This window comes from Musca autumnalis, unplaced genomic scaffold (assembly GCF_047663935.1).
Source record: "Musca autumnalis isolate F117 unplaced genomic scaffold, ASM4766393v1 scaffold_2, whole genome shotgun sequence".
Classification (NCBI taxonomy): Eukaryota; Metazoa; Arthropoda; class Insecta; order Diptera; family Muscidae; genus Musca; species Musca autumnalis.
Window position 1 is genome coordinate 108,194,444 of NW_027411755.1, and position 20,792 is coordinate 108,215,235.

The 20,792-nt window shown below is 35.5% G+C and overlaps 1 protein-coding gene across 3 annotated transcripts in view; it reads left to right on the forward strand.

The window, feature by feature from the left end:
• Cog4 (conserved oligomeric Golgi complex subunit 4) overlaps positions 1 to 7,420 on the forward strand; it is a 342,681-nt gene extending 335,261 nt beyond the window's left edge. For all 3 annotated transcript variants that reach the window (XM_073968720.1, XM_073968721.1, XM_073968719.1), the window contains exons 6-7: positions 6,989 to 7,215; positions 7,284 to 7,420. In XM_073968720.1, the coding sequence (XP_073824821.1) occupies positions 6,989 to 7,215; positions 7,284 to 7,329 (273 nt within the window). In that variant the 3' untranslated portion in view covers positions 7,330 to 7,420. The remainder of the gene's footprint in view (positions 1 to 6,988; positions 7,216 to 7,283) is intronic.
• The last annotated feature ends 13,372 nt before the right edge of the window (positions 7,421 to 20,792 follow it).

Below are 20,792 nucleotides of genomic sequence, written 5' to 3' on the forward strand. Positions count from 1 at the left end.
CATGGATGTCATCCGCATACATAAAAATACTACAGGCAGAACCCGAAATTGAATCCACAATGTCATCAATAAACATTACAAACAACAGGGGCCCAAGCACCGAACCCTGCGGGACACCACACCGAACATCACTAGCATCAGACCGAACACCCCTATGCTCCACAAACTGGGACCTTCCCACTAGATACGAAGAAATCAACCTACAGGCAGAAAGAGAAAAACCAAACTTATCAACGGAATCAAAGGCCTTGGACAAATCAAGACCAACAAGTAAACCAACATCAGAACCATTGAAAACATCGCGAATAAGATCGGTGAGGCATAACAAATGCAAAGTACTACTATGGCCATGTCGAATCCTATACTGGGAACTACTCAAACACTTACGGTCATCAATAAACTCTACAATAGCATTTTTAACAATGTGTTCAACAACCTTCGACATCGACGGTAATATGCTTATTGGGCGAAGATTCGTGTGATTATACGAACCCCCTTTCTTTGGCACAAGCACAACACGAGCTACCTTCCAGGCTTGCGGAAACGTCGATGTCATAAAATAAAAGGAACCTCATCACCACCATCGAGACAACCAAAGGACTTAAGCGATTTCAACAATTGAGTATCATTCATACGACCAAACATTATTTCATAAAACTTTCTCCTCTCATTACGCATTACAGCTTTGCATCGATTACAATAGATTCGCCTATTACCATCATCAAAATAAGCCAAGTCTATCATAGAACGAGACGACTTCACTACATCCAAATCCAACCATGCATCATTTTTGGGATTAGCTCGACGAGACACAACATGCACAAAAGAGATCAAGTTTTGAAACAAAAGATCAAAAAGGGCAAGCTGATGATCAACATCACTTGTGTTATACAGAGGGCTAAAATCGAAATCACACAAAAAGTTTCCAATTCCCAGCCAATCAGCTCTATTAAAAACCAGGAACTCAATTACCTTCTCTTCAACCACAACTGGAATTTCAATCATACCAAAGATTAAAGCATGATGAGAAACTCCAGGGCACTGCCCCTGAGAGGAAACCCCTACACTCAAGGCATCACTGACAAGGCAAAAATCGATCAACGAGGTGGAACCATGAGCGAGATCAAAGTGCGTTGGCTTGCAATTGTGGACAATAGACAATCCCAGAGATCGACACAAGTTACGCAACGACACTGCATTCGATACTTTAAACAAATTATAATTGAAGTCACCACAAACAATAACATACGAATACGAATCAAAAATATTCTCATGAACTCTGTGAAAGCACTCAATATCGCCACGGGGCAAATACACAACAGTAAAAAGCACGATGGCAGTTCAACGCACAAAGACTCACATACAAGTACACCATAATTCACCGACCGAAGAACTACCTTATAGGAAAATTTATCGCACACATTCAATGCTACACCCCCGCCAATACGACCAACCCGATCACTTCGCAGAACCTTATACCCTGGAATACTCAATGACCTCGACGAGACAGAAGAGTTGAGCCAAGATTCCGTTACGGCTAAAACATCAATACCACTACCGACAAGTGTACACTTAATCTCATCAATTTTGTTATTGTACCTGGAAGGGCGCAAGCTTTGGCAATTAAGATGACCATACGTAAATTTACCATCACGTCCAGAGAAGTTTTGCTTAAAAAATGGGCGTCACTAATCACAGGTCCAAGATTCCCACTAAGAGACATCAAAATGAAGAGACTGGGGAGCACATATATAAAAGTTTGACAAAGCATAGAAAACTTATAAGAATAAAAACAGAAGATATATTTATTTAAGCGAGCAAATTCAAAATCGCAAAAACGCATTTCCAATAACTAGCCTCAAGTAAAATAAAGAAAAATTGAAAAATGAGATCAATAATATAATAATAATATATTGCATACCATACACAACTACACAACAGAAGGTTGCACAACGAGGCCACCAGATTCCAACAAATTAGGAGCATCACACGACTGCACACCATTACCTACACCACGATTAGCTAATGCAAGCAGCTCCCTCTCCTCAAATCGGGTTTTCACACCATCAGAACTACTTCTACCAAAGGCACATCACCATTAATTAGTATAAATTTCTTAATTTGCTTCCTTATGAGCAAATCTCTGCAGGCATAGATCATCTTCGACGTTGACTTGATTAAGTGATCTTTTATGTAAATACGCGATTCAACAAGGCAATTCTCCATAACTTCCTTCAGAAGGATACGCCCCTTTTTGGCAAAATTGCGCATCAGTGCATCTCTATCCTGGACAAAAATAAACTTCACAAGCACAGATCTACGGTCAGAGATATAGCAACACTGTATCAAGTCTCTACGATCCAGTTGCATTCCACAAACCTTTGCAATATTAATTGTCTGAGCCCTAAGGTCTCTTATATTATCTGGCAGACCTCTAATGACAACATTCGCCCGATTTAATCTGCGCTGGAGGATAGAATTAAACTTTTCTAATTCCCAGATTCTATCCGACAATCTCCTCTCCATACAAGTAGCAGTTTTGCGCACCTCACAAACAGACAACTTCAACTCACCGACCGACTTATTAACCTCAGCAAAGCTGCTTTTCAACTCAGCAGATTGGGTATTAAGGGACTCAAAAAAACACATCCGTTTTGGCTTCAAACTCCTACATAAATTGTGCCATGTTGATATCCAACTGCCGCTTCATTGACAATAATAAGTCATCTTTCAAACGGCGCAGAGCATCAGAAGACTCTGAGCAACAGAGGCACTACGAGGAAGGGAACCATCACGGAACAACTCTAGTTTAGTAAAAACTCTGCGATTTTTTCGAAATTATTTCCAGAGGTAGATATTGTTGCGCTGATCACGGAAATGTATAATTTTCTTGGGGGACGGACCCGGTTACCCGGTTATTGGACCCGAAAGTCCGGGTACAAAACCCGGGTTGGACCCTCTACTAAACCGCTACAAAATGGGTATCATTGGAAAGCTTATGGAAATACCGATCCAACAAGTGGTCATATGATGGGGTTATTTTCAGGTGGTCAGGTGATATAGCCCAAAAACTGATTTTTGGACCCGGATTTTCCATAAAACCCTCAAAAAGTCGAAAATGCACTTTAACCTTTCCAAAATGGTGCTATATGTTGTAATACCTTCTCTGGATTCAGAGATATGGCCCTTAGAATCTTCAGAACTCGGTTCTGTAGGGCTCGTTTCTTTACATTATAGGTGTCTATGAGAAATTTTAAATTTCTAAATTGACTTATAATTTTTCTTTAAATAGCCGGCCTTCGGCCGGGGATTTAAGACTTTCTCCTATGGACAGGCGCAAATCTCGGGAACGGGAACAACATTTTCTTTTAAATTATAAATTTTTCTTTAAGTAGCCGGCCTTCGGCCGGGGTTTTAAGACTTTCTCCTATGGACAGGTGCAAATCTCGAGAACGGGAACAAAATGTATTTTTAAATTATAATTTTTTTCTATAAATAGCCACTTGGAGAAACCGGGTTTTCGAGATTCTAAGAGCCATATCTCTGGATCCAGAGAAGGTATCACCACATATAGCACCATTTTGGAAAGGTTAAAGTGGGAGTTATAATCTGACATGCATTAAGCGGGCACCCATAATGGGCCCATTTTCGACTTTTTGAGGGTTTTATGGAAAAATCCGGGTCCAAAAATCAGTTTTTGGGCTATATCACCTGACCATCTGGAAATAACCCCATCATATGACCACTTGTTGGATAGGTATTTCCATAAGCTTTCCATTGATTTTGCAGCAATCGGTTCAGTAGAGCCGGGTCCCACCCGGGTTTTGTACCCGGACTTTCGGGTCCAATAACCGGGTAACCGGGTCCGTCCCCCAAGAAAATTATACATTTCCGTGATCAGCGCAACAATATCTACCTCTGGTAAAAATTTCAAAAAAATTGGAGAGTTTTTACTAAACTAGAGTTAAGCCAACCATCACCACCAACCAACCCACCATCCGCGCCATGATCAACAACACCAACAACATCATCACCAGCACGAGCCCGAACACAGGTAACACAAGTATATCTAAGGTCTTTATTACTTCTGGCCTCAGCTTCAGATATACCCACACAGTCCAGTGCATCCAATTTTATATTTAGTGTTTGCAATATGTTCATTACAAACATTGCAGATACATTGCGATGGCATGTTTACAAATGTGCGTACGTATGTATGTGAGGTTATGCAAACCAAAACAAACGGCAAAATAAATCGATGCGGCAAGAACAGGAATTACTTATTGACTCCAACAAAGATCACTTCCAGGCAACCTCAAAAATTGCAAAAAAGCATATACCTATACAGCCGGGTACTACTGGATAAACTTCAAATTTCAACTTTTAATTATTTACTGACAGAGCAACAAATTATAGACTTGTCATGTAGGGATCACAAGATCAAAAATGTTAACAAAGTGTTGCCACATATTTTTTTTTCGTGAAAATCACGTTTTTCTTCGAAGAAAGATTTATCGTTTCTAAAAACTAAACAATCTGGCATTACGAATTACAATAAAACTGAAAATCCAATAACAATTAACAATCTTTTCGCACAAAAAAAGCTTTCTTTAAACACTATATTTTCAGCATTCCCACTTCTACAGTGTTTTCTAATCATATGTTTTTGTTTTTTTTTTTTCTTTTGTTTCCTCTAATGTTGCCATATTTATACTAAAAAATAAGATTTTCGGAATTCACCAAATCGATCGAAATCAGGAGAAGCTAAAACAAAAACGATCGAAATGAAATTACGGAATTGAAACCATTCCGATCGGAATCTGTGACATGCCTGTATGTTCCTAAAATTATAGACCAGTTTAGTACATCAGGAAATTTATCAGCCATGGTGTCGCAGAACCAAAAATAATGATATAACTACACTATACCATAACATCACTATGCACAGTGGTTCCACCCATTGGCTAAAAATAAAGAAATCAATGTCAAATTTTTGGTACAATATCTGGCAAATCTGACAGCTATGCCATGCTATATTTATTGTTGTGAGTACAACTTACAATTTACGTGCAAGTAAATATATTCAAAATATTGCGAAACTAATACCTTTTTGCGAACTATTATAATGGATTTTGAAGGAGGAGGTAATAGCTTAATTTTTTTTTTGTGTTGTGTTGTGGATTCCAGTTAGCTGTATGTTTTTTAGTGTTTTTTTAATGCCAATTCGATAATATACTTAGTCATGATGCCCACCTCGGGAATAATATTCCAATGTAGGTCGTGGGTTTAAGATTATCCAGTATTAATATGAGCTGCCATTTAGTGCCAGACTTTAAATGGTGGGCCGCAGAATGAAGCCGCCCCAGTATGTGGTTTCTCTGGATATATTAAGGTTATATCTCTATTATCTGACACGCACATGAACATATGTTGCACCAATGGAAAGGTCAAGAATTCTTCTTCCATATATGACCTACGTAGGCGGTACATGTCTGATTATTAAAAATTTTACCAATTTTCAGCAAAAGAGTTGGCATATTCATGTTGCTAAATTGGTTGGTTTTTATGTTGTTTTTGCATATAGTTTTATATCGCCATGCCTATTTTTGCATCATGTAAAAGACATTTTGTATTAACAGCATAAAACAATTCATACCATACACCCCTCAACAGTGGAAATATTTTTGGCCACTTTCTCCATACAAGTGGATCCACTGTGCTATGGTTGTGCTTTCATTAATCATTTATTTTTAATTTTTATTTTATTTATGTTTATTATATATGAATGTATACCCGACCTTTTATATATTACATGGACTTTTTTAATAATTTTTTATTAATTTATAGTATAAAATTGAAAATACATATGGAGATTTCTGAGTGAAATCGGACACTTTTTCGAAATTAAGTTCTTGATTTCCTTATTTTTTTGCATTGTTATTTTACCAAAAAATTTAAAAATTATTTTTTTTAATTTGTTTTGTTGTTTTATTTAGGAATTTACCTTAAACATCTCAAAAATAGCGTCGTTTTTTCGATTTTGAAAATGGTTTGGCAATTATTGTACCAGCCGGACAATAAACTAACTAAACTGATGATCAAATAACTACAGCTTGGGAATTATATGATTGAGTTTCCGAGCCAAATGATCTTCCAAATATTAAAGGGATATTTTCTTCAGAATATGATTATTTAAATACGAAAAAAGATTTGAATATTAAATATGCAATATTTAAACATATCGCAGGCACAAAAAAACTTCATTCAGTAATATCCACTAATGCTGGTGCACCAATTTGTAAACCATTCTTAAAATCGCAAAAAGATAAGATAAGAAAAAGATAAGATAAATTCCTAAATAAAACAACAAAACAAATGTTAATAAATGCAACGTATTATGTTATTGGCAAAATAGCATATTTTGCACCGAGGTATATAGGAAAAGCTTTATTAACAAATTTTAAAAAATTTAGAAAAAATTGAAATCATTCGGTTCCCATTACCAAATAGGACTTAAAATTTTTGTAATTGATCCTAGTTTAATACATAAAAATTTCAAGAAAATCGAAGGGGCCAATCATTTTTAAAAATTGATTTTAAATATTAAATCGCGAAAATTGCACCCAAGCCCACTGTGCAATTTATTTTCTATTTTTTATTAAATAGCTGATAAAACAACAAACCATTCGAAAAATGATTTTTTCAAATGGGACCATATTTAAGGAGTTGTGAGTATTTCTTTGCATATAGTTTTCACAGAATTCGACTTTTTCAAGGAGCGATATCTCTGGAACCGTTAGTCAAAAAAATCTGAAAATATACTAAAATGTTTTGCTGATTAACAGCATCACCACAGCAAAAAATAAAGGAAATCAAAAACCTAATTTTGAAAATGTGTCCGATTTCACTCAGAAATCCCCATATGTATATTCCATTAAAAAATCAAGCTTCATAATTTTATTCATATATTTTTCTTGTTTAATCAAAGTCGGGCGGATTAGTTCTGGATCAGGAAGTTCGCGCCTTAGGTGCATACCTTACAAGTGCCACATCATGGTTTGTACGTGATAAAATGACCCGTTTGACCCAAATAGCTACCATATTGAATTTGGAAAAAGTTTCGGAAATAAACGAATACTGGAACCCCCAGCACTCCACTGAGCTCACATCGTGGCGTATATCACAAAATGAAGTTAAAACCATTCTCACACTAAGGTAAGAATATGCAAATATCTCTTGTTTTTGTTTCTTTTAACATGCTTTTATCGCTATTATTTATCTAGGACTGACTTTCGGATGGAGGACATAAAGCGTATTCGATTGCAGTAATTAATAAAACAATAATCACATATTCCAAATGCCCGTGTGTATAATCTAAATATATTACAAATATAAACTGGTATTGATATCCTAATTAAAATGACTGTGTCCAATTCATTAAATTAGTACGACTTCTTTTCCTTAACTTTCTGGCCTAGGCCACATTGCGTGTTGTCAGACGCCATTTGACATTTTTTTTTTGAAAAGTTTACAGTTTTGTGTTGTTTACAATCATTTAAAAAAATCACTTTGCAAAAAAAATAAATTTACGTGTGAACATTTTCATCGTATCATGTTTCACAACTTAGAGCGTGAAGCAAAACAGGGATCGACCATGTGTATCTTCGAAGGCTGTTCATGAAAGAAGCACTTCGAAGACCATGTTTTAGAGGTGTCTCAATGGGAAAAAGTGCTTGAACCATTGGTTTGAGCGTATGAAAAAGTGTATTAATTATGCTGGAGACTACTTAAGAAAACAATCAGGCATGTCACAGATTCCGATCGGAATGGTTTCAATTCCGTAATTTCATTTCGATCGTTTTTGTTTTAGCTTCTTCAGATTCCGATCGATTTTGTAAAATCGGAAAACTTCATTATTTAGTTTAAATGTGAAATTAAATGTAAATTTGTTAACAAAACAAAATTTTTATTATTTCTAAGTGTTTTTAGAGTGTTTTAAAGTGGGAAATTAAAAAAAAAAATAAAAATACAATTCCGTTTGCAAAATCAAAAGTGGTTTCATTCCGAAAAAAATTTTCGTTTTTCGGTTTCTGAAGAAGCTAAATACGGAATTAAGTCCACTTTCGATCGGAATTGGTTTCTGTGACATGCCTGAATAAAACTATTTTTAATGGTAAATATTCGCGTTTTAATTGTTAGATCAAAAAGATATCGTGTAACCCTCGTACAAAAGTTGTATGTTCAAAACTGTAGTCTGTTCGTCATCCACACAAGTTATTGCGTTGCGTTTTAGCTTTGTTCCAGTACGTTATTAATGGTAAAAGTTGAAAATGAGTTCTACATACACATTTTTCCAAAATATACGGGAACGGAAAAATGGCAGAAACGTAAAAAAAACTGGAACAAATGCAGAGTTCGAAAATAAACAGTACACTAACATAGTGTACCGCTCCGAGTACAGTATCACTAAAATATTTTTAGCGTTAGTGTTCCGGAACACAAACACTAAAAAATATTTTAGTGATACTGTTCCGGAGCACAACGACAAACGTAGTGTACCACATTTTGGTACACTAAAAACGTTGGGTACCGCAGTCGGAACACTAAAAATCGTAGTGCTCCGCAGTCGGAGCACTAAAAATCGTAGTGTTCCGCAGTCGGAGCACTAAAAAATCGTTGTGTACCACATGTCGGAACACTAAAAAAACGTAATGATAATGTACCAACCACGAGTTTATTATGATTTGCGAGGAAAATTAAATATTCATAATTTTTGAGATAAGTACAAATTAAGACATAAAAACTCAGATGCACCTCTTAAATCCATGTATGTATACATTTTAATTAATAACGTTGGGAACTTATGTAGAAAATATGAAAAACATTGATTCGGTGGTTGTACAATTGCGCACTAAAAATTAGCACACATGAGTTTATTATGATTTGTGAGGAAAATTAAATATTTTATATATTTTTTTTAATAAATACAAATTAAAAATAAAATTTAATAGAACACGTGAAAAACGCCTGTTTTGATTTTTGGACAATGGATCAATAAAAATCGTAGTGCTCGCCTGCGGAGTACTACAAATCGTAGTGTTCCGACTGCCGGATCACTAAAAATCGTAGTGTTCCGGCTGCCGGATCACTAAAAATTTTACTGTTCCGACGGCCGGATCTCTAAAAATCGAAAGTCGGCACACTACGATTTTTAGTGATCCGGCAGTAGGAACACTACGATTTTTAGTGCACCACAGTCGAATATTACGATTTAGTGCTCCATTGTACAAAAATCAAATCAGATATTTTACACATTTACTTCTAATTTGTATTTATCAATATGTATTTATTTATCCTCAAAACATAAAATATTTAATTTCCCTCATAAATCATAAATACCTTAACGTTATTTTTAGCGTTTCGGCTCGTGGTACGCTACGATTTTTAGTGTTCTGTAGTCGAACACTACGATTTTTAGTGCTCCATTGTCCAAAAACCAAACCAAACATACATGGATGTAACATTTTATCTTCATTTTTATGAATCAATTTTAATTTTCATTTTCCTAAGAAAACATAATTCCTTTGTTATTTTTTAGTGTTCCAACACGTGGTGCACTACGATTTTTAGTGATCCGGCAGTCGGAACACTACGATTTTTAGTGTTCCGCAGACGAACACTACGATTTTTAGTGCTCCATTGTCCAAAAACCAAAGCAGATATTTTTCACATTTTCTTTTAATTTTTATTTATTAAAATATATATATATATAAAATATTTAAGTTCCTCAGAATTCATAATAAATTCATGTATGGTTCATTACCTTATAGTTTCAAAACGTGGTACAAAACGATTTTTAGTGCTCCTGCACGACAATTTTTGTGCTTCATTCCACAAAAACTAAATATTGTTTTTTCATAATTTTGACCAAATTTCGCAATGTGTTTAACTAATTTAAACATACGCGGATGTAACAGTTTATCTTTATTTTTATTTGATCAAATTTAACCAAATATTTAATTTTCCTAAGACAACATAATACCTTTATTATTTTTTAGTGTTCCAACACGTGGTGCACTATTATTTTCAGTGATCCGGCAGTCGGAACACTAACATTTTTGGTGCTCCGCAGTCGGAGCACTACGATTTTTAGTGCTCCGGCATGCGGTACACTACGATTTTCGTTGTGTTCCGGTACAGTATCACTAAAATATTTTTTAGTGTTTGTGTTTCGGAGCGGTACACTATCGTAGTGTACCTATCCACCTTGGTACGGTACAGAACGGTACGGTACGATACCATAGTGTTTATTTTCGAACACTGAACAAATGTCAATGTCGGCGTTTCAGACAGCCAGAAGCCGACAAAAATGTTGCACATTTTGCTCGCTTAAATTTGTCATGTAAAAAGATTTTAAAGAGAAAGCTTTTCACCGCAATTTTTGTTCAAAGAGAAGTGAAATTGTGCAAAATGTGTTAAAGTGTAAAAACTTTTCAGTTCTGGAACGAAGTTTTTTTGTCATCTTTTTTTCTTCATACAAGTATACATACATATGCAGTATCTGTATTACGGTCCTAAAAATAGAGAAATAGTGTTGCACAGAGCGATCGTGTTTTTATTAAGCTCCGAAACAAAATTGTATTGTGAAGGCATTATAATATCAGAAGAGGAAATAGTATTATTTAAATAACACTTTTGTGAATTATAACATTGGAAGTTTGTTGCGGCGTTTATAAAGATTTTATTTTTAATAAAAAAGTTTGATATTGTGATCGATGATTTGTTTATACATTTGCAATATAAAAGAAAAACACAAAAAATTGGAAAGTGAGAGCGCATTCGACAATTAAACGTCAAATTATAGAGAAAATTGTTCTAAAAAGTGAAAAAAAAAATAAATAAAAGTAAAAAAAAAATAAATAAATACATGTTAAATTAAAGCTTTTATATACATATTATATACCTTAAATGCACTATGTGGAACGCAGTGTAATAATTTAACTGTAATTAATAATATCGGCCTTAAAGTATGCACTAAAATTTACCCAAATTCTACAAGCGAAGTTCTCTCCTGTAACACACACATATGTACATACAGTGCTTGTCACTGAAAATGTTGCAACTTGAAATAAAAAATGTTAACGTTGATAACTCCGAAACGAGTTGAGATTTTTTAAAAATTCAAAAACAATTTTGTGGGCAGAAAAGTCGCCTTTAAGATGACATACAAAAATATTCCGTTTACAGCACCGAATACAAAAATGGCATTTTAAAATTGAGTATTTAAAATGATGCACCACAATACTCGATTAATAAATGCCATATTATTGAAGTTTTGTACCATTTTAGTAAACAGAATGATGGAATAATTGGTCCCCTATTGTTTTCAGTAGTTTTGTCATTGATTCCTGACGTAATTTTGGCATAGTTGTAAATAAAGTACCTTTGTAGGCAATTTGGCGAGAAATTTCTAGTTTTTGAAGTTATTTTCCAGCAAATGACTATGAACAATCATTAAGGTTTATGTCCAGAGTACGTACAAATAATCTAATGATATATGGAAAGTCCTATATCAGCCAGGCTTGCCCTATATTATACTAGTCTTTAACGTCGTTGCCCTGATAGAGGTAAAAATCAAGGCATAGAACAACATTTTGTGCACTTTTCTTCGAAAATGGTGTTCAGAAATATTGTTAACAATATTTTGACCACGTTTGCTTTTATAAAAAAAAACGTCAACGTTGCCATTTAAGCCCAAACAATAATACATACTTCTAGTGTTTTGATAGCGACAGTTTATTTAGTGTTGGCTTTTTCCACAAGCAAAATATGGTTATGGATATGCTGATGTTCATCCCAACTATGAATTTTATACCACACAATGCCCTTCAAAAATACGACATAACTTGAAAAAATCGCTCCAAAAAAGAACTAGAGTGATTCTATGAAACTCGACGAAGGGAGTAGTATTGTTTGGCTTTTGAAATTTTTGTTTTTATAAAAGCAAACATGATCGCGACATTGTTAGCAGTGTTTCTAAAAACTATTTTCAAAGAAAAAGCAAAACTTTTGTTCTATGCCCTGATATTTGCTCTATCAGGGCAATGCCTTTACAGAATACTTTTGTACATGCTTTTTGCTTGTGTCGAGGAGCTGGAAATTCTAATAATCAAGAATAAATTTTCCACTCGAGTTTCCAGCAGCCTAAGTCAATCAATATTTTATTACTATTATGAGAACACATCATAAGTGTTAAATTATGTTATGATAAGCGATAAAGATCCCACAGGCAGCGGTAGCTGTTATCGCTAGTGATTGTGTGTGCATTGCTTGTTGCACTTATGTATGAGTTGGTGCACTTATGTTTAATGACTTTTGATGGCACGCACATGTGGGAAATTCTTCAATAATCAACGGATAGATAGAGATAAGACTCAAACTAAGCAGACCGTCTGCTTAATTTTATTAATCTATCTACAGACAAGCTGCGGCAGTCTTTTGGATGCACCGAGCATCCCATACGACGTATTATTGTACATTTGGTCCATCGAGCCTTCCCTTTGTGAATTGAAAGGGAGTCCGGTGGCAAAATCGAGAAGACGAACGAGTACGACGAAATACGAATAAGATAACGGGAGCAGAAAACGAAGAAGCGAAAAAACACGAACAACGAAGAAGTGCATAGATTCTGCCAATATCGATGTCGAGGAAAAAATCAACAACTAAGGACAACTACATATATTAACAACTTATACATCATAAGCTATACAACATGGCTGCAAAAGAAAAGTTCGATTTTTCAAACGAGAATCGATGGATAATAAGCCTAAAGAGAACATTTAATTCTACTCTAGCAAATCTCAACGAGATGATTGCTGAAGTGATCGAAATGGAAGGAGATTTCTTTTTAATACGAATATATAATTCCTTGGACCGCTATAAGGGAAGACTTAAGGAGATATACGACATAATTTTAAATCAAGGAGGATGTAACTGTTTTATGAAAAGGCAGTTGGAACAAGCACAATCAGAATGTTACTTGATACAAAGAGCAATAATGGGGAGACTAGGTGCCACAAAAGAAAACGTTAGATGCTGAATAATGACTACGAACATCGTACATTTGATTTTTCAATTAAATCGAAGGAAAATACAACGAAATCGTTTAGTTTTGGAAACAGCGGGAAAAAAATACTCCTGGTCACCAGCAGTTGAAACATCTTCCATTACAACTACGCCAAAGAAAAAACCTGAAACAAGCAATACCAACGAATCTACTGCGGAAAACGAAATGACGCCGAGATTCGAAGTGAGCAAATCATATTCGGTGGAGAAGTGAAGGCAAAAGAGCGAACTGTGCAACGAGTCAGGACAAGAATGTTGAGATCGTTGTTTTCTCTTCCTGTGTTCGATCAGGAAACCAGTTTGGGACTAAAGTCTATTCTACGTGGGATCAATAGTTTCCTTTCGGCAATGGCAATTTATGAAATACCTACGGATAATTGGGATCCGCTCGTGGTTTTCACTTGTTTGCAAAAATTTATTATTTATGGGAGCAAAGTGTGAACAATAAGTCTCGTCTTTCAACTTGGAAAGAATTAGATGCATTCTTGACAGAGAGAATTCAAACTCTTCTATGCTTTCATAAAATGGGAAGTGTTGGCACTTATTATAATTCGAATAGTAACGTGTCTCCTAAAACTTGTACTTCCTTTCCAAGCTCTTCTCCCATTCCCAAAGTGCAACCAGAGACATATCACTCTCTGTGCAACATAGATCGCTCTATAGTGAGCAGTTCGAGTCAAATTGGGACTCCCAGAAATTCGAAGTAGAATAGTAGAATATTAGGTAGTAGTAATTCTTCGTCTACATCTAGCGCTCGGTCGACATCGGTCGATAATTTAGTTCGAAACTTCTTCCACGTCACTCGGAAATGAAAAGTTCTAATGGGAACAGCGCTGGTGAATATCGTCCACCAGGGTGCTTCTTTTCCTGCTAGGGCGCTAATCGACACGGCTTCTCAGTCAGCTTTAATGTCGGAACGATTCCAGAAGAATCTAAAACTCCAGGTTCAATCAATTAAATCAACAATCTCTGCAGTTAATGTTACTGTCGCATCTACAGGTAGTAAAAGTTGTCCGTTGAAACTTAGTAGTCGTGGTGACAGGTCGTATGTTTTTCAAACTTCTACGTTAGTAGTAGATTCGATAACGGGAAATCTTCCCATATTTTCGGACCTTAAAGTGGACATGTCAAATATTGTCTTGGCAGATCCTCAATTCGGCAAATCGCGCCCCGTAGATATTTTGATAGGAGCAGACTTGTACCCGAAGATAATTAACGAAAAAATAACTCCAAAGCAATGAAAAAGTTCTTCAATTTTAAGCAAAATAAGTAAAAAATAATGAATATATTAATAAAATAATCAATAAACCTGAATCGTAATATTTATAGTATTTTTCCACAAAAATAAGATAAACATTGAGCAGCTGACCATTAGCAAACGCTGGAAAAATTCTTTCAGCAACTTTTAGCAATTTCTCATCAAACAACTGTCAAAATTGTTCTCTCACTTCGCTCTCTTTTACTGAACTTTTGTGTAAAAAGACTGCATTTAGTAACTGTATAAGTACGATACATTGGTTACGCCAATGTATACGTTCGATACTTTGTTTCCCCTTCTGCAGTATTACAATTAACCGCATTAATTGGACGCTCTTCGAGCTCAATGGGGAAATCTTCTCTGACTTTCTTTTAGGAGTCATATTCGCCTGGTTCGGATGCTGGGAGAGAATATTTATTCTTTCCCACACTCTCTCCTAAAAGTCACATTCGCTCAGTTCGGATGCAGAGGGGCGCTTTCCAATGCTGCAGTCGTAGTTGATGTCACGGCCTTGTGAACGTTATTCTGCCCACTTGCAACTACACTTGCTATTTAACTTTCGAAGGAGTCACACTCCTATTGCTTTCGTTTCGTAGCTTCACATACCAAAGGTAACTGTTTCTTGTACCAAGAAACTCACTTTTACCACCAATAAATCGAAAATATATTTGAAACTGATACACAAGTGTTGGTCTTTTATTTCTTCTCTTTTCATCGCTGAGCTATCGACGGTCAGTGGTATCACGCCAAAATTTTGGTACAATCGAGCCGGATATTTTCCTGTCGAAGTCGTTTTTGGAATCTTGGATACCCATATTTGTTGTTGTTGCCATCAGAGCAACTTGCTATTATTGTGAAGGAAATAACTCATAATTTCGAGACATCATTTCTTCATCATCGTACATTCCATCAACAAAACACAGGTACGTAAATCAGGTTCTGTGTAAAAATTGAGCAAACCCGCGAGTGTTGTTTTGTTTAATTCGTAATCAAACGAGAAAATATTTTTCGGTTTAAAATTGTTCGCTACATCGCGCATTGGTCGCCTTGTAAAATTGTCAATTCGGTAGTGCACCATTGTTATTACTTCAAATCATATACAGTCCACTCACTTAGTCGTAGCAGTAATTGTAGTGATCCTCGCCAACAGTGCTGCTTATTTCAATTTGTTGTTGTCCCTTTATTATTTCGGTTCTATTTTCGAAAATAAAATACTTTAATAGTAAACACAATAACAAATTTCCATTTGTCGTTGATCTTTTCAGAGATCATTTCTAGCAGTGCTGTTCCTTTGAATTTGTTGTTTTCTACTTTTCTCGTTTGGTTCTGTTTTCTAAGGCAGAACCCTTTTAGAGAAATAATTACAACAACATCACTGCAGTTATTCGCTATTCATTTCGCAGTGTTTATTTATTTCTCACTTAAAGGTTTCATAGACACCCCCGATTTTTTGTTGATATCCCCATCCAGCAGTCAGAAATAACAACACCCCCTTCTTCCAATAACTTTGCGGCTACTTTTTGAAATCTCGTTTCTAACCCAATTACACTATCGATCTCTTTTATTAGTTGTTATTTTTGTTGTTATTCCCCAAGGTCTTTTCTATCGAAGCCCTTTAGTTTAGAATTTGCATTGGCAAATTTAACATAACAACACACATTGCTACAGACATACATTTTCGTTTGGTTTATTTTGTTGTTACAATCCTCTCCAATCGAAAAATATTTGACGTGTTGTTATTCTCCTCGTTTTACCAAAAACACTTTGAACATTTGCATTTCCAAATTTGCAGTAACAACACTCATTCTCGCACCTTTGGTTTATTTGTTGTATACATAGATCGTTCATCACCAACCAAACGCATTCGTTTTTATTCTCCTGGAAGTATTGATATTCCTATTTGAGAATTTGCATTCTAATTGCAATAACAACGTACATCTTTCCACGCACAATTATAAAGCGTCGGTTAGATTACATTGTAAACATACCAACAAAGTTCTGTCGATCACTGCTTGGTCGTTTGTAGCGTCGGTTCTTGAGTGGGAGCTTTGCTGCCATTTCTCTGCTTGTGTTTTATTACTTTTTGTGTGGTATTCGTAGTCGACACTCGCACAGTGGGACATATCGTCTCAAAATATTTATTTTTTCTTATATTTTTTGTTGAATATTTTCGATTAGATTTTTTTTGCTTTTTACTTCGTGTGGTGCTACAATACCAATTGCTGTTGTTTGTCTTCGGTTAAGGCACCCTACTTTCGGTATTTTTGCAGTTTATAAAAATAATTATATTAAATTTGGTTGAATTGAATTGCAAATAATATAGATATTATTTATCGATATAGTTTATACAAATTAGTCTTAAAAAAAAAAAAAAATCTTGCATCCAAAAATCGTGTACCCTACAGTCGGTACTGGTACATTTTCTCATTGATTGAAGCAAATAACTCTAAAAAAATCTGGCAATTTAAACATTTTTCTATTTGTACCTGCTGCTTTCGTTTAGAAATCTCGTTCTTGAGATTTGTTTGACCTTTTTGACGTCTTGTTTATTGTACCCTACACCCTGCTAGCTAGGTTTGGGTAAAACATTTGGCAAAATTTGCAATTTTTTTTGGAAAATTTCTTCTTGTTTTGCTCTAAATTCTCATTTCAAATTACATATCTGTCGTTATTCTTCAATTCTTTTAGAAACAATATTGATAATTTCTATATTCTCTAGTCGGCAAATTGTCCCAGTTCGGTACTTGTGTTCAATTTCTTATCCTTCTTGGAACTTTGCTGTCTCTCACGTACTCTACTGGTGGAATTTTGCATTTTATATTTCATTGTCGTAAATTAGAATAGTTTTCGGCCCTTTCATTGGTTGAGTATTCACACTCGTTTGCACTTCCTTGGTTTTTTCTTTCCCCAATTAGTAGGATTCGTATTTTCTATAGTTTGAATTTCGCTTCAAGTATTTCAATAGTTATCGCTTTTCTAAATTTGCGACGCTTGGACTCGTTAGTCTTGTCCTAAACTTCTGAGCCCACATTCCTTTTTGGAACTGATTCGTTTCCCTCTTTCGTCACCATTCTCTTATTCGTTGAAATCATGTCGTTTTTCGAACGTATAAATTCTGAGAAGCACACCGTAGTTAGTCTCGAAATACACGGTTCCGAGCTTTCTCAGTTATGGACAACATTCCAAAGCACTCATCAGAAGTGTCTTGACCATCTGGCGACATCACAGAGTCCTCAACCCTCTGACAAAAATGTCGTCAAGGGTAAATACGACAGCTCCTTTCGGGCTTACCAACATTGCCTTTCGGCAATAAATCAGAAGCTAGACGGACTAAAATCGTCCAAGACTTCTCCATCTTTGAATGGACCAATCCCACACAACAATCCACCCACGGTTCCTCAAATTGTATCACCTTCGGATGAACTCCCAGTAAGTACGTCTGCTCCACTATCCACTAGTTCGAACACAATACCTTCTGTTTCCAATATTTGTAAACAAAGTCAAACGCCTCCTTTGAATACAAGCGAATCACTCGTATCTATTTCCACCCAACCACATCCACTTAGTTCATTCAATCCTGTCGATCCTCCATCGCACAATTTAGTTTTGCTTCCTATTGACATCGAAGTCTTTAGTGGAGATTTCATTTCATGGACAACTTTCCGAGATCTTTTTAGTACAATTTATATCAAAAATTCTCGATTGAGTGACATTGAGAAATTATGTCACTTAGTTCAAAAAACCAGCGGTGAGGCTCGAGAAATTGTTTCGAAATTTCCACTAACCCATCGTAGTTTTGAATTGGCTTGGAAGGCATTGGAGGATACGTACGATAACAAGCGTATCCTCGTACATAATCACCTCAATCTTCTTTTCGGCCTTCCAACAATAGAAAAAGAATCGATCTCTGGGCTAAAAGCTCTTCAGCGCGGAATAAATAGTTGTATTTCCACTATGTCTGTTTACGACGTTGCAACGGATCATTGGGATCCAATTCTTGTTCATCTTTGCTTGCAACGTCTTCCTAAACATACAGTCGCTCTGTGGGTACAAAGTGTCAAAGAGAAGTCGTCTCTTTCGACATGGAAACAATTAGATTCGTTCCTAACAGATAGAATACAAACTTTGTTGTGCATAGAAAACGTTACTGCTATGGAAAATCCCAAAACATCATATTCGCAAAAATAGCGATCTCCGCTAAAATCATCTTCTCCAAATTATAAAACTAGCTCATCTATCTCCTCAAAAACAGCAATTAGTCGTTCAAATTCTACAACTAGCTCATCTAAACTGAAATCTTCGTTGAATCATGCTTGTGTGATGTGCCCAAATCACGGACATCTGCTCCGACACTGTTCTCGCTTTCAAAAACCTTCATTTGAGAACAAGGTTTCGTTTTTAAAAAAAACATCACCTATGCATTAACTGCCTCTCGAATGGGCACCAAGTTAAAAAATGCAATAGCGATCACAATTGTTCTGTTTGTAAAGGCAGACATCACACGCTACTTCATCGTGTCGAAAGTAGTAACACTTCCTCAAGCTCGTTGCAAAAGTCTTCTCCTTTGTCGAATTCCTCATCAACTACATCCAAAACTAGTTCGTTTTTAACCAATGGTAGTTCTGTCTCTAACTCGTATAACCGCCAAGTTTATGATTTATGATTTTTACAAGAGAGTGCTCAGCTAGGATGCACTACATTTTGCTTTCACAGCACACAGCTAGGATGCAGTCCATTTTCGATATAAATCACGGCATTTGATGCAGTGTTTTTGATTGAATTTAAATGCAGTCTAAAGATGCTATAAAAATGCAAGCCATTGCAAAATATACCAAAATGAATAAAATGCATTTATTATTTGCGTAAAACAAGAACATTAACAACATTATTACATTAATACAAATTGATTTTACTTCATCATCCAAAGGGTTTTTATATTGTCCTCTCACTCCAGGGGCTGAAATCCCGTTCTATGAAACGCTAAATGAAAAATATTTTCTTTATAATATTTTTCATTTGGCATTTATTCCCTTTATAAAATTTTTTATTTCACATTTTCATAGAAACAGAATTGAGCCCCAGTTCAGATTTCGAAATTCAATCCAATTCCACTTCAAAAATAATGTCCGCCTCGTGAATTTCCGCAATGTTCGAACCTTTATGCGGTTTCTATACGGTATGCTCTATACATAGCAACTGTTGAGTTTTGTAGAAAACTCTTTTTCTGTGTAAATGGAGTCAGGTAGATTTCTTTTCAATGCATGTGTGCTAAGAATCTATTTTTAAACATAACAACTGTCGGTCATAAATAATGTAACAAATGTCGTGCCGAAAATAGTCAGGATAAAGCTGAAAATACATACAATGTTTGGGTAAAGTTTTGTGTCGTTTTGGCCGTTTTTACACTGTTGGGAATGATGCCGAAAAATTCAAATTCATTTGAAATATATGCCGGCAAACACATCAACGCCGGACTTTGGTGTCGGCGTCGCCCTGTTGTTGTTGTTTTTTTTTTTGTCAACGCCCAACGCAAAACATGTGCGCATGGGTGCATAATGTATATATAGACACAGCGTGCATTAGTAAATGCACTTGTATGTGTGTTAATTCAAGATTCTAAGATTAAGTGTTAAGTAGAATAATCAAATAAAGTTGAGTTTCTTTCGATCCGTTGAAGAAGACACAACAGCCCGCATGTTTTAATTCTTGGGGTTTTCCCGTTGTTTTTCCTGGGTGAATTCTGTGATGCGACGAGGAGTCCGTCGCATCATCAACTGTTACTGTTTTTCGCCCAAATATAATTCCTTCTGCACGTCAAAATTTTGTGTTTCTTGTTTTCGACATACTTGCCTGTCAAAATTAAACTAAGGTGGGCTAAAATGTATTCCTCATGAAAGCTTTTACCCCTTCTTCTAATTAAACACAATATTATCCCAATCAATGCAAAGTTCTCACTGAATTGTAATGAGCAAATGTAAAGAGCAAATTGCTACCTCATCTGAGAAACGTTTATCGTCATTCGATTTTGTCAAAAGTAATTCGGTTTGCGGTCGAATTTTCCATATTATGTGCCATTATTACATGCGTTCTTTTACTATCTGATGGATTTGAAAATGCAAAATATACAAATTTGGAGGCATTAAAAATATAATTTTTCACATTGAAAGTTAATGGCATGAAGCTCCTCATTGAAATTCAATCATCACTTTTAACTTTAAGTTAACCGGAACGCTATAAATCTGTTCGGTAAATCCAAACTATAACAAAATAATACTTATAATAATGGGGGTAAATGTGTTAATTTACTTTCGGATCACATTCAACTTTTAACAAACAATCCAAATTTTTTGTGGCGTTGCGAAACATGCATTGTTGTTTCTATTGATACTCAGAGTAAAATTGAAACTAT